The sequence below is a fragment of the Triticum urartu genome, chromosome 2A (assembly GCF_056163025.1).
Source record: "Triticum urartu cultivar PI428250 chromosome 2A, HENAU_Tu73, whole genome shotgun sequence".
Classification (NCBI taxonomy): Eukaryota; Viridiplantae; Streptophyta; class Magnoliopsida; order Poales; family Poaceae; genus Triticum; species Triticum urartu.
Genome location: NC_141874.1, coordinates 88,479,160 through 88,492,382, shown reverse-complemented (window position 1 = coordinate 88,492,382; position 13,223 = coordinate 88,479,160). Strand labels below are relative to the sequence as shown.

Here is a 13,223-nt window from a genome sequence, read left to right as displayed (position 1 = left end):
GCATGCGGTAGAAGAAATTAATGTGTTGAGTGGAAAGATGGATGAACTTATGAAATTATTTACTACTAAGAGTGTTTCTTCTGATCCTAATGATATGCCTTTGTCTACTTTGATTGAGAATAACAATGAATCTATGGATGTGAATTTTGTTGGTAGGAATAATTTTGGTAACAACGCTTATAGAGGGAATTTTAATCCTAGGTCATATCCTAGTAATCCTTCTAATAATTATGGGAATTCCTACAACAACTCTTATGGAAATTATAATAAGATGCCCTCTGATTTTGAATCTAATATTAAAGAATTTATTTCTTCACAAAAGAATTTTAATGCTATGATTGAAGAAAAATTGCTTAAGACTGATGATTTGGCTAGGAACGTTGATAGAATTGCTCTTGATGTTGATTCTTTGAAACTTAGATCTATTCCACCTAAGCATGATATCAATGAGTCTCTAAAAGCCATGAGAATTTCGATTGATGAGTGTAAGGAAAGAACCGCTAGGATGCGTGCTTCCAAAGATGCCTTTATTAAAGCGTGTTCTTCCAATTCCTATGAAAATCAAGATGAAGATCTAAAAGTTATTGATGTGTCCCCTATTAAATATTTGTTTCGCAATATGAATCTTGATGAAACTGAATATGATCTTCCTTTACCTAGAAGGCGTTCTAAAAATTCGGAGTATTTAGATCTTAATGATGAAATTGGTGAAAGTGGGATTGAAAGAAATAAAAATCTAGATGTTGCTAAACCCACTATATTGGATTTCAAGGAATTTAATTATGAAATTTGCTCTTTAATTGATTGTATTTCCCTATTGCAATCCGTGCTAAATTCTCCACATGCTTATAGTCGAAATAAAGCCTTCACCGAACATATTGTTGATGCCTTGATGCAATCTTATGAAGAAAAACTTGAGTTGAAAGTTTCTATCCCTAGAAAACTCTATGATGAGTGGGAACCAACTATTAAAATTAAAATTAAAGATCATGAGTTTTATGCTTTGTGTGATTTGGGTGCTAGTGTCTCTACTATTCCCAAGACTTTGTGTGATTTACTAGATTTCCGCGATTTTGATGATTGCTCTCTAAACTTGCATCTTGCGGATTCCACTATTAAGAAACCTATGGGAAGAATTAATGATGTTCTTATTGTTGCAAATAGGAATTATGTGCCCGTAGATTTCATTTTTCTTGATATAGATTGCAATCCTTCTTGCCCTATTATTCTTGGTAGACCTTTCCTTAGAACGGTTGGTGCGATTATTGATATGAAGAAAGGGAATATTAGATTTCAATTTCCATTAAAAAGGGCATGGAACAATTTCCAAGAAAGAAAATAAAATTGCCATATGAAACTATCACGAGAGCCACTTATGGATTGCCTACCAAAGATGGCAATACCTAGATCTATCCTCGCTTTTATGCCTAGCTAGGGGCGTTAAACGATAGCGCTTGTTGGGAGGCAACCCAATTTTATTTTTATTCCTTGCTTTTTGCTACTGTTTAGTAATAAATAAATTATATAGCCTATGTTTTGATTGTGTTTTTTGTGTTTAATTAGTGTTTGTGCCAAGTAGAACCGTTGGGAAGACTTGGGGAAAGTCTTGTTGAACTTGCTGTAAAAAACAGAAACTTTAGCGCTCACGAGAACTGCTGTAATTTTTATTTAAAGAGTGATATTTAGTTAATTATTTTTGCAGATGATTAATAGATACATTCCTCACGTCCAGCAATTTATTTTAGAATTTTTGGGGTTCCAGATCTTGCGCTAGCTACAGATTACTACAGACTGTTCTGTTTTTGACAGATTCTGTTTTTCGTGTGTTGTTTGCTTATTTTGATGAATCTATGGCTAGTAAAATAGTTTATAATCCATAGATAAGTTGGAATGCAGTATGTTTAACACCAATATAAATAAATAATTAGTTCGTTACAGTACCTTGAAGTGGTCTTTTGTTTTCTTTCGCTAACGGAGCTCACGAGTTTTCTATTTTGAGTTTTGTGTTGTGAAGTTTTCAAGTTTTGGGTGAATTCTTGTGATGGATTATGGAACAAGGAGTGGCAAGAGCCTAAGCTTGGGGATGCCCATGGCACCCCCAAGATAATCCAAGGACACCAAAAATTCAAAGCTTGGGGATGCCTCGGAAGGCATCCCCTCTTTCGTCCACTTCCATCGGTAATTTACTTGGAGCTATATTTTTATTCACCAACATGATATGTGTTTTGCTTGGAGCGTCTTGTATTATTTGTGTGTTTGTTTGTTAGTATGTCACAATCATCCTGGCTGTACACACCTTTTGAGAGAGCCATACATGAATTAAAATTTGATAGAATACTCTATATGCTTCACTTATATCTTTTGAGCCAAGTAGTTTTGATCTATGTGCTTCACTTATATCTTTTGAGCTAAGTAGTTTTGCTCTATGTGCTTCACTTATATCTTTTGAGCTAAGTAGTTTCGCTCTATGTGCTTCACTTATATCTTTTGAGCGTTATAATTTTGCTCTATGTGCTTCACTTAGATCTTTTAGAGCACAGTGGTGGATTTGTTTTAAAGAAACTATTGATCTCTCATGCTTCACTTAAATTATTTTGAGAGTCTCTTGATAGCATGGTAATTTGCTTAATAATAATATGCTTGGTATTCAAGATTTGTGAAACTTTCTTTTGAGTGTGTTGAATACTAAGAAAAGATTGAAGCATGATAATTGTTTTGAGATATGGAGGTGATAATATTAAAGTCATGCTAGTTGAGTAGTTGTGAATTTAAAGAATACTTGTGTTGAATTTTGTGATTCTCGTAGCATGCACGTATGGTGAACCGTTATGTGATGAAGTCGGAGCATGATTTATTTATTGATTATCTTCCTTATGAGTGGCGGTCGGGGACGAGCGATGGTCTTTTCCTACCAATCTATCCCCCTAGGAGCATGCGCATAGTACTTTGCTTTGATAACTTCTAGATTTTTGCAATAAGTATATGAGTTCTTTATGACTAATGTTGAGTCCATGGATCATACGCACTCTCACCCTTCCACCCTTGCTAGCCTCTCTAATACCGCGCACCTTTCGCCGGCATCATACACCTACCATATACCTTCCTCAAAACAGCCACCATACCTACCTATTATGGCATTTCCATAGCCATTCCGAGATATATTGCCATGCAACTTTCCACCATCTAGTTCATCATGACACATTCATCATTGTCATATTGCTTAGCATGATCATGTAGTTGACATAGTATTTGTGGCAAAGCCACCATTCATAATTTTTCATACTTGTCACTCTTGATTCATTGCATATCCCGGTACACCACTGGAGGCATCCATATAGAGTCATACTTTGTTTTAGTACCGAGTTGTAATCAATGAGTTGTAAATAAATAGAAGTGTGATGATTATCATTTAATAGAGCATTGTCCCAAATAAAAAAATAAAAAAGAGAAAGGCCAAAGGAAAAAAAGAAGGCCCAAAAAAAGGGGCAATGCTACTATCCTTTTTCCACACTTGTGCTTCAAAGTAGCACCATGATATAGCGAGTCTCATATATTGTGCTTCAAAGTAGCACCATGTTCTTCATATAGAGAGTCTCATATGTTGTCACTTTCATATACTAGTGGGAATTTTACATTATAGAACTTGGCTTGTATATTCCAATGATGGGCTTCCTCAAATTGCCCTAGGTCTTTGTGAGCAAGCAAGTTGGATGCACACCCACTAGTTTCTTTTGTTGAGCTTTCATACATTTATAGCTCTAGTGCATCCGTTGCATGGCAATCCCTACTCACTCACATTGATATCTATTGATGGGCATCTCCATAGCCCATTGATACGCCTAGTTGATGTGAGACTATCTTCTCCTTTTTGTCTTCTCCATAACTACCATTCTATTCCACCTATAGTGTTATGTCCATGGCTCACGCTCATGTATTGCGTGAAGATTGAAAAAGTTTTGAAAAAGTTAGAGTATGAAACAATTGCTTGGCTTGTCATCGGGGTTGTCCATGATTTAAATATTTTGTGTGGTGAAGATATAGCATAGCCAGACTATATGATTTTGTAGGGATAACTTTCTTTGGCCATGTTATTTTGAGGACATAATTGCTTTGTTAGTATGCTTGAAGTATTATTATTTTTATGTCAATATAAACTTTTGTCTTGAATCTGTCTAATCTGAATATTCATACCACAATTAAGAAGATTTGCATTGAAATTATGCCAAGTAGCACTCCGCATCAAAAATTCTCTTTTTATCATTTACCTACTCGAGGACGAGCAGGAATTAAGCTTGGGGATGCCTGATACGTCTCCAACGTATCTATAATTTTTGATTGCTCCATGCTATATTATCTACTGTTTTGGACTATATTGGGCTTTATTTTCCACTTTTATATTATTTTTGGGACTAACCTATTAACCGGAGACCCAGCCCAGAATTGCTGTTTTTTGCCTATTTCAGTGTTTCGGAGAAACAGAATATCAAACGGAGTCCAAACGGAATAAAATCTTCGGGAATGTGATTTTCTCACCGAACTTAATCCAGGAGACTTGGACCCTACTGCAAGGGATCAAAGAGGAGGTCACGAGGGTGGGGCGCCCCCCCTAGGGCGCGCCCTCTGCCTCGTGGGCCCCTCGGTGCTCGACGTACTCCTTCCTCCTATATATACCTACGTACCCCCAAACGATCAGAACAGGAGCCAAAAACCTAATTTCACCGCCGCAACTTTCTGTATCCACGAGATCCCATCTTGGGGCCTGTTCCGAAGCTCCGCCAGAAGAGGGCCGTCATCACGGAGGGCTTCTACATCATCCTAGCCCCTCCGATGAAGTGTGAGTAGTTTACCTCAGACCTTCGGGTCCATAGTTAGTAGCTAGATGGCTTCTTCTCTCTCTTTGAATCTCAATACAAAGTTCTCCCCCTCTCTTGTGGAGATCTATTCGATGTAATCTTCTTTTTATGGTGTGTTTGTTGAGATCGATGAATTGTGGGTTTATGATCAAGTCTATCTATGAATAATATTTGAATCTTCTCTGAATTCTTTTATGTATGATTGGTTATCTTTGCAAGTCTCTTTGAATTATCCGTTTGGTTTGGCCAACTAGATTGGTAGTTCTTGCCATGGGAGAAGTGCTTAGCTTTGGGTTCGATCTTGCGGTGTCCTTTCCCACTGACAGAAGGGGCAGCAAGGCACGTATTGCATCGTTGTCATCGAGGATAACAAGATGGGGTTTATTTCATATTGCATGAATTTATCTCTCTACATCATGTCATCTTGCTTAAGGCATTACTCTGTTTTTAACTTAATACTCTAGATGCATGCTGGATAGCGGTCGATGAGTGGAGTAATAGTAGTAGATGCAGAATTGTTTCGGTCTACTTGTCACGGACGTGATGCCTATATACATGATCATGCCTATATATTCTCATAACTATGCTCAATTCTGTCAATTGATCAATAGTAATTTGTTCACCCACCGTAGAATACTTATGCTCTTGAGAGAAGCCACTAGTGAAACCTATGGCCCCCGGGTCTATTCTCATCATATCAATCTCCATCACTTTAATCTTGCTTTGCTTTTTTTACTTTGCTTTTACCTTTTACTTTGCATCTTTATATCAAAAATACCAAAAATATTATATCTATCAGATCTCACTCTCGTAAGTGACCGTGAAGGGATTGACAACCCCTAACCGCGTTGGTAGCGAGTAGCTATCATTTTGTGCAGGTACGAGGGACTTGAGCGTGGCCTCATACTGGATCACTGTTCAAGATATCTTCCGATATGCCGATAAATCAGCCGATTTATCGCTTACTGCTGTCAGACCGATAAGATAAATCGGCCGATAAATCAGCCGATATAGCGATAAATCGGCCGATATGCCGATAAACTGGCCGATTTACCCCTTATCATGGGTCGACCGATAAGTTCCCGATAAGCGATATCCCCAATATTGTACTGGATTGATACCTTGGTTCTCAAAAACTGAGGGAAATACTTACGCTACTCTGCTGCGTCATCCCTTCCTCTTCGGGGAAAACCAACGCAAGCTCAAGACGTAGCAGGTATCTCAATACCTAGTTCAATCTCGTTACTGATAAGTCTCTTTACTCGTTCTGTAATGCATCATCCCGTAACTAACTCATTAGTTACATTGCTTGCAAGGCTTATAGTGATGTGCATTACCGAGAGGGCCCAGAGATACCTCTCCGATATTCGGAGTGACAAATCCTAATCTTGATCTATGCCAACTCAACAAACACCATGGGAGACACCTGTAGAGCATCTTTATAGTCACCCAGTTACGTTGTGACGTTTGATAGCACATTAAGTGTTCCTCCGGTATTCGGGAGTTGCATGATCTCAGTCATAGGAACATGTATAAGTTATGGAGAAAGCAATAGCAACAAACTAAACGATCATTGTGCTAAGCTAAGGGATGGGTCTTGTCCATCACATCATTCTCTAATGACGTGATCCCGTTCATCAAATGACAACACATGTCTATGGCTAGGAAACTTAACCATCTTTGATTAATGAGCTAGTCAAGTAGAGGCATACTAGGGACACTCTGTTTGTCTATGTATTCACACATGTAATAAGTTTCCGGTTAATACAATTCTAGCATGAATAATAAACATTTATCATGATATAAGGAAATATAAATAACAACTTTATTATTGCCTCTAGAGCATATTTCCTTCAGTCTCCCACTTGCACTAGAGTCAATAATCTAGTTCACATCGTCATGTGATTTCACACCAATAGTTCACATCTTTATGTGATTAGTTCACATCTTCATGTGACCAATATCCAAAGGGTTTACTAGAGTCAATAATCTAGTTCACATCGCTATGTGATTGACACCCAAAGAGTGATCACATGTTTTGCTTGTGAGAGAAGTTTAGTCTATGGGTTTGCAACATTCAGATCCGTATGTATTTTTCAAATTTCTATGTCTACAATACACTGCACGGATCTACTCTAGCCAATTGCTCCCACTTTCAATATGTATATAGATCGAGACTTAGAGTCATCTAGATCGGTGTAAAAAGCTTGCATCGACGTAACTCTTTACGACGAACTCTTTTATCACCTCCATAACTAAGAGATATTTCCTTAGTCCTCTAAGGATTTTGACCGCTGTCCAGTGACCTACTCCTAGATCACTATTGTACTCCCTTGCCAAAATCATGCTAAGGTATATAATAGGTCTGGTACACAGCAAAGCATACTTTATAGAACGTATGACTGAGGCATAGGGAATAACTTTCCATTCTCTTTTTATTTTCTGTCGTGGCCGGGTTTTGAGTCTTTACTCAATCTCACACCTTACAACTCAGGCAAGAACTCCTTCTTTGACTGATCCATTTTGAACTCCTTCAAAATCTTATCAAGGTATGTACTCATCGAAAGTCTTATCAAGCGTCTTGATCTAGCTTTATAGGTAATTCTTTCTTTGAAAAACTCCTTTCAAACACTCCTTTATGCTTTCCAGAAAATTCTACATTATTTCTGATCAACAATATGTCATTCACATATACTTATCAGAAATGATGTAGTGCTCCCACTCACTTTCTTGTAAATACAGGCTTCACCGCAAGTCTATATAAAACCACATGCTTTGATCACTTTATCAAAGCATATATTCCAACTCCGAGATGCTTGCACCAGTCCATAGATGGATCGTTGGAGCTTGCTCACTTTATTAGCACCTTTAGGATCGACAAAACCTTCTGGTTGCATCATATACAACTCTTCTTTAAGAAATCCATTAAGGAATGCAGTTTTAACATCCATTTGCCTGATTTCATAAAATGCGGCAACTACTAACATGATTCGGACAGACTTTTAAGCATCGATACGAGTGAGAAAATCTCATCGTAGTCAACACCTTGAACTTGTCGAAAACATTTTGACAATTCGAGCTTTGTAGATAGTAACACTACTATTAGTGTCTGTCTTCCTCTTGAAGATCCATTTATTCTCAATGGCTCACCGATCATCGGGCAAGTCAATCAAAGTCCATACTTTGTTCTCATACATGGATCCCATCTCATATTTCATGGCCTCAAGACATTTTGTGGAATCTGGGCTCATCATCTCTTCCTCATAGTTCGTAGGTTCGTCATGGTCTAGTAACATGACTTCCAGAACAGGATTACCGTACCACTCTGGTGCGGACCGTACTCTGGTTGACCTACGAGGTTCGGTAGTAACTTGATCCGAAGTTTCATGATCATCATCATTAACTTCCTCACTAATTGGTGTAGGCATCACTGGAACTAATTTCTGTGATGAACTACTTTCCAATTCGGGAGAAGGTACAATTACCTCATCAAGCTCTACTTTCCCCCCACTCACTTCTTTCGAGAGAAACTCCTTCTCTAGAAAGGATCCATTTTTAGCAATAAAGATCTTCCCTTCCGATCTGTGATAGAAGGTGTACCAACAGTTTCTTTTGGGTATCCTATGAAGACGCACTTCTCCGATTTGGGTTTGAGCTTACAGGCTGAAACCTTTTCACATAAGCATCGCAACCCCAAACTTTAAGGAATGATAGCTTAGGTTTCTTGCTAAACCACAGTTCATACGTTGTCATCTCAACGGATTTTTAGACGGTGCCCTGTTTAACGTGAATGCAGTTGTCTCCAATGCATAACCCCAAAACGATAGTGGTAAATCGGTAAGAGACATCATAGATCGCACCATATCTAATAAAGTACTGTTATGACATTCGGACACGCCATTACGTTGTGGTGTTCCAGGTGGCGTGAGTTGCGACACTATTCGACATTGTTTCAACTGAAGGCCAAACTCGTAACTCAAATATTTCGTCTCCGCGATCAGATCGTAAAAACTTTATTTTCTTGTTACGATGATTCTCCACTTCGCTCTGAAATTCTTTGAACTTTTCAAACGTTTCACACTTGTGATTCATTAAGTAGATATACTCATATCTGCTCAAGTCATCTGTGAAGGTCAGAAAATAATGATACCTGCCGCGAGCCTCAACACTCATCGGACCGCATACATCGGTATGTATTATTTCCAATAAGTCAGTTGCTCGCTCCATTGTTCTGGAGAACGGAGTTTTAGTCATCTTGCCCATGAGACATGGTTCGCAAGCATCAAGTGATTCCAAAAGCCCATCAGCATGGAGTTTTTTCATGCGCTTTACACTAATATGACCTAAACGGCAGTGCCACAAATAAGTTGCACTATCATTATTAAATTTGCATTTTTTGGCTTCAATATTATGAATATGTGTATCACTACGATCGAGATTCAATAAACCATTCACCTTGGGTGTATGACCACAGAAGGTTTTATTCATGTAAACAGAATAACAATTATTCTTTGACTTAAATGAATAACCGTATTGCAATAAACATGATCCAATCATATTATGCTCAACACAAACACCAAATAACATTTATTTTTAGGTTCAACACTAATCCCGAAGGTAAAGGGAGTGTGTGATGGTGATCTTATCAACCTTGGAATCACTTCCAACCAAGGTTTTAAATTGCCGGCTATTGCGGCGCTATTTGCCGGCCATAGCGGCTAGAAAAGCTGGGGGCAACACAATGCCACTTTTTTGCGCTACAGGAACTGAACCGCAAAAAGCCGCAATTAGCCAGTTGTAGCCGATATTTCTTGGATAAGATTGCACCGCTATACGAGTTTGGGCCACAAGGGAGTATGCTCGGTACGAGAATTTTGGGCCTTTTTAGAATCACCGCACAGAGGCCCAAAAGAGGAGCTACAAAAGAGCTGAGCGCTAACCCTAACAAGAAAAACATCAGCTCTGCTTCCCCGATCTATATCTCTGGCGACGGCGGCACGGCGGTGAGCCCGCAACACGGATGCGAAGAATAACTGTAGGACCATGTCTCAGCCAGAGTCACAGATTCAGGGAGGCAAGTTTCCTACTCTGCCTTTCCATTAGTTCTTATTCTATTATCTCAGATACTATCTCTTCTACTCGCATATGTAGATATATTGTTCCAAGTAGAGGGAACGTAAGTTTATCTTCCAATAGAAGAGAAATGTATTCTATGTTTTACGTTATGCAATCTAACAAGTTTATGTTCTGCCTCCCTTATCGATCTGAAAGCTAACAAGTAGCTAGTTATTATTTTCAGTAGGTTATACGTTGTAGGTAGATTATCAATCAAATAAACTGTGGCAAATCTCTATGCTTCAACAACAATTTACAATTTTAGATGTTTCTGAATCCAAGTAATTAATTGTGGCATATATCATCTGCTTCTTCCTTAATTAGGATAGATTAATTATCAATCAAATAGGTTATATGTAGCACTGTAGGTTAATGAAATTATTTTGTACTTTTTCTGTAGGTGATTCGGTAACCCAAACACAAGCAAGGCAAGTAGTAACGTCCGATGACCCTGCATATGCGTACTGTTTTGCCCCAAATGTGAACAAGAAGTACCATTTACAGTGCAATTTTTGTGACAAGCTATTGAAAGGTGGAATTACTAGAATGAAGTACCATCTTTCTTGCATTACTGGCTTCAATGCTGTTAAATGTAAGAAGGTTCCAGCTGATGTGAAGGAAGAGATTATTGCTTTTCTTACGAAGAAGAGTGGTGACAAGCAAAAGAAGAAGGATGAAGTGCAAAGGGTTCGATCTGCAATTAATATAGAGAACTCAGATGATGAAAGGGGTAGTGGGGATGATTCTGACTTTGAGAGGAATGATGTTGTGTTGCTGAAGTCAACAAGAGGCACTGGGACGAGTAACTCTACAGCTGTGGTAGGTAGTGGCAGTGCCACTATTGATAAGTTTTACAAGAAAACATCTATAGAAGAGTCTGTTCGCAATAATCAAAGGGGATTCAACGTTAGCCAGAAGGTCCAATCAAAGTTGTCAACTATGAAAAGAGAAGAAAAAAGGGACAGAGTTTGTGAGTATATTTGCCAGTTTTTCTATGAAGCTAGCATTCCTCACAACACTGTCAACCTCCCTAGCTTTGCGCATATGCTTGAGTCCATCGGACAATTTGGCAAGGACTTGAGAGGGCCTAGTCCATATGAGATGAGTGGACCATTTTTGCAGAAGAGGAAACAGAAGGTGCTGGATGGATTCAAGTATCATAAGGAATCATGGGAGCTCACAGGTTGCATGGTTATGACTGATGCATGGACAGATAAGAAGGGCAGGGGAGTAATGAATTTAGTTGTGCACAGTGCTCATGGTGTTTGCTTCATTGATTCGGTGGACTGCTCCGATGACAGAAAAGATGGCAAATACATATTTGACTTGGTGGACAAATGCATAGAAGATATAGGTGAATAAAATGTTGTGCAAGTGGTGACTGATAATTCTAGTGTGAATGTATCAGTAGCTAGTATTCTAACAGCAAAGAGACCATCCATATTTTGGAATGGATGTGCTGCTCACTGCCTAGATCTCATGCTGGAGGATCTTGGGAAGCTTGTACCAGTTGCAAATACTATTTCAAGTGCAAGAGAAGTGACTAGCTTCTTGTATGCTCATACAAGGGTATTGGATTTGATGAGGAAATTTCTTGGGAAGGACTTGGTTCGCTCTGGTGTTACTCGGTTTGCCATTGCTTACTTAAATCTGAAAAGTTTGCTAGACAACAAGAAGGAGTTGACAAGGATCTTCAGATCAGATGAGATGAATGAACTAGGTTCATACTTGACAAAGGCAAAGGGGAAAAAACACTCAAAGTGGTGCGATCCGAAGTTTTTTGGAAACATGTTGACATGGCCGTTAATTTCTTCGAGCCAATGGCTAATGTGCTTCGCAGAATGGACAGTGATGTTCTTGCAATGGGATTCTTCCATGGATTAATGCTTGAGTCAAAGAAACACATTGCTGTGAGGTTTGATAATGATGAGAGCAAGTACAAAGTCGCTTGGGACATCATTGATAAAAGGTGGGACAACAAGCTCAAGACTCCTCTCCACTTGGCTGGCTACTATTTGAATCCTCACTATTATTACCCAAACAAGTCAGAGATTGAGCATGATGGATCATTTAGAGATGCCGTTATTACATGCATTTGCAAGATGATTGAGGACGAAGAAACCCAAGACATTGTAATTGAAGAACTCAACATGTATCAAGATCAGCAAGGATCTTTCGGCCATGAGATTGCTATAAGGCAAAGGAGAACCAAGAATTTTAATCCAGGTTAGTTAATGTAGCTAATATGATTGATGAATAAAATGCTTTTGTTTCCATTTCTTTAACTATTAAATTGTATAATGTGCAGCAAAATGGTGGCTGAACCATGGCACCAACACACCAAAGTTGAGAACTTTGGCATCTAGGATTCTTAATTTGACATGCAACTCATCAGCTTGTGAGAGGAACTGGTCAGCTTTCGAAGAGGTAACAAATTATATGTTTGTAGTTTATACAATTGGGTTTTCTGTTTTCCACATTTTTTATAAGTATTTAATTTTTATGAACTTTTAGGTTCATACAAAGAAGCGCAATAGGCTGCTGCATGACAGGATGAGGGATCTTGTGTTTGTGAAATTCAACTCTAAACTAAGGAACAAGAGAGAGAACAAAAATAGAGATCCCATAGAAAAAGAAGTAGATGATGTTCTTGCTGATTATGACAATGAGTTCATCACTGGGAAAGAACCAACTGCAAAACCTGAGGAAGAACAAGAGAAAGCTCATGAAGATGCATCAGAAGAGGCACCAAACAGGGCATCATCATCACAGGGACAAGCCAAAAGGAAGAGGAGTTCTCGGCCTAGGAAGAAAATCAAGACCGTGAGCCTGCAGTCCTTGATGGCTATGCGTGTTGAAACAATGCCGCAAGCTACTTCTTCTTCTGAATCGGAGTCTGATAAGTCTCCTTCAGATTTTGGAGAAGAATAGAAGAGAATGCACCATTACCTTTATGGAATTTTTATCTGCAAAACTTACTAGTTCATCTTTTTGAGGTAGTCAATGCTCTGTTATATAGTCTGTCTGTCTGTGTCCAGTGTCGAACTATTTTCTTTGTCGCTTGAGACGGTCCAATGTCTACCGAACTATTTGCTTTGTCGCTTGAGACGATTGCTGAACGTTGGCTTAATGGATGATCTTATGGTTCAGTTATTATGTTCCTGTTTGTCTCATCTATTTAATCGATGCTGAATTTCTGTAGTTTGACATGCATCTTGCACTTATTTTCGAAATTCTGCAAAACCGCTATTTGGC

The 13,223-nt window shown here is 38.7% G+C and overlaps 1 protein-coding gene and 1 pseudogene across 1 annotated transcript; both read left to right on the top strand.

Annotated features, from left to right (window-relative positions):
- The first annotated feature begins 10,514 nt into the window (after nucleotides 1–10,514).
- LOC147983978 (uncharacterized) lies at nucleotides 10,515–11,616 on the top strand (annotated as a pseudogene).
- LOC147983977 (uncharacterized) lies at nucleotides 10,797–12,899 on the top strand. The gene is made up of 3 exons (XM_087540932.1): nucleotides 10,797–12,194; nucleotides 12,277–12,395; nucleotides 12,483–12,899. The coding sequence occupies exons 1-3, from the start codon at nucleotides 11,765–11,767 to the stop codon at nucleotides 12,897–12,899; spliced, it is 966 nt and encodes a 321-aa protein (XP_087397058.1). The 5' UTR covers nucleotides 10,797–11,764.
- The last annotated feature ends 324 nt before the right edge of the window (nucleotides 12,900–13,223 follow it).

Coding starts and splice junctions, on each gene's coding strand:
- LOC147983977 (XM_087540932.1), top strand. CDS start 11,765: ATGGCCGTTAATTTCTTCGAGCCAATGGCTAATGTGCTTCGCAGAATG. Junction 12,195..12,276: donor AACCAAGAATTTTAATCCAG/GTTAGTTAATGT, acceptor TATAATGTGCAG/CAAAATGGTGGCTGAACCAT. Junction 12,396..12,482: donor ACTGGTCAGCTTTCGAAGAG/GTAACAAATTAT, acceptor ATGAACTTTTAG/GTTCATACAAAGAAGCGCAA.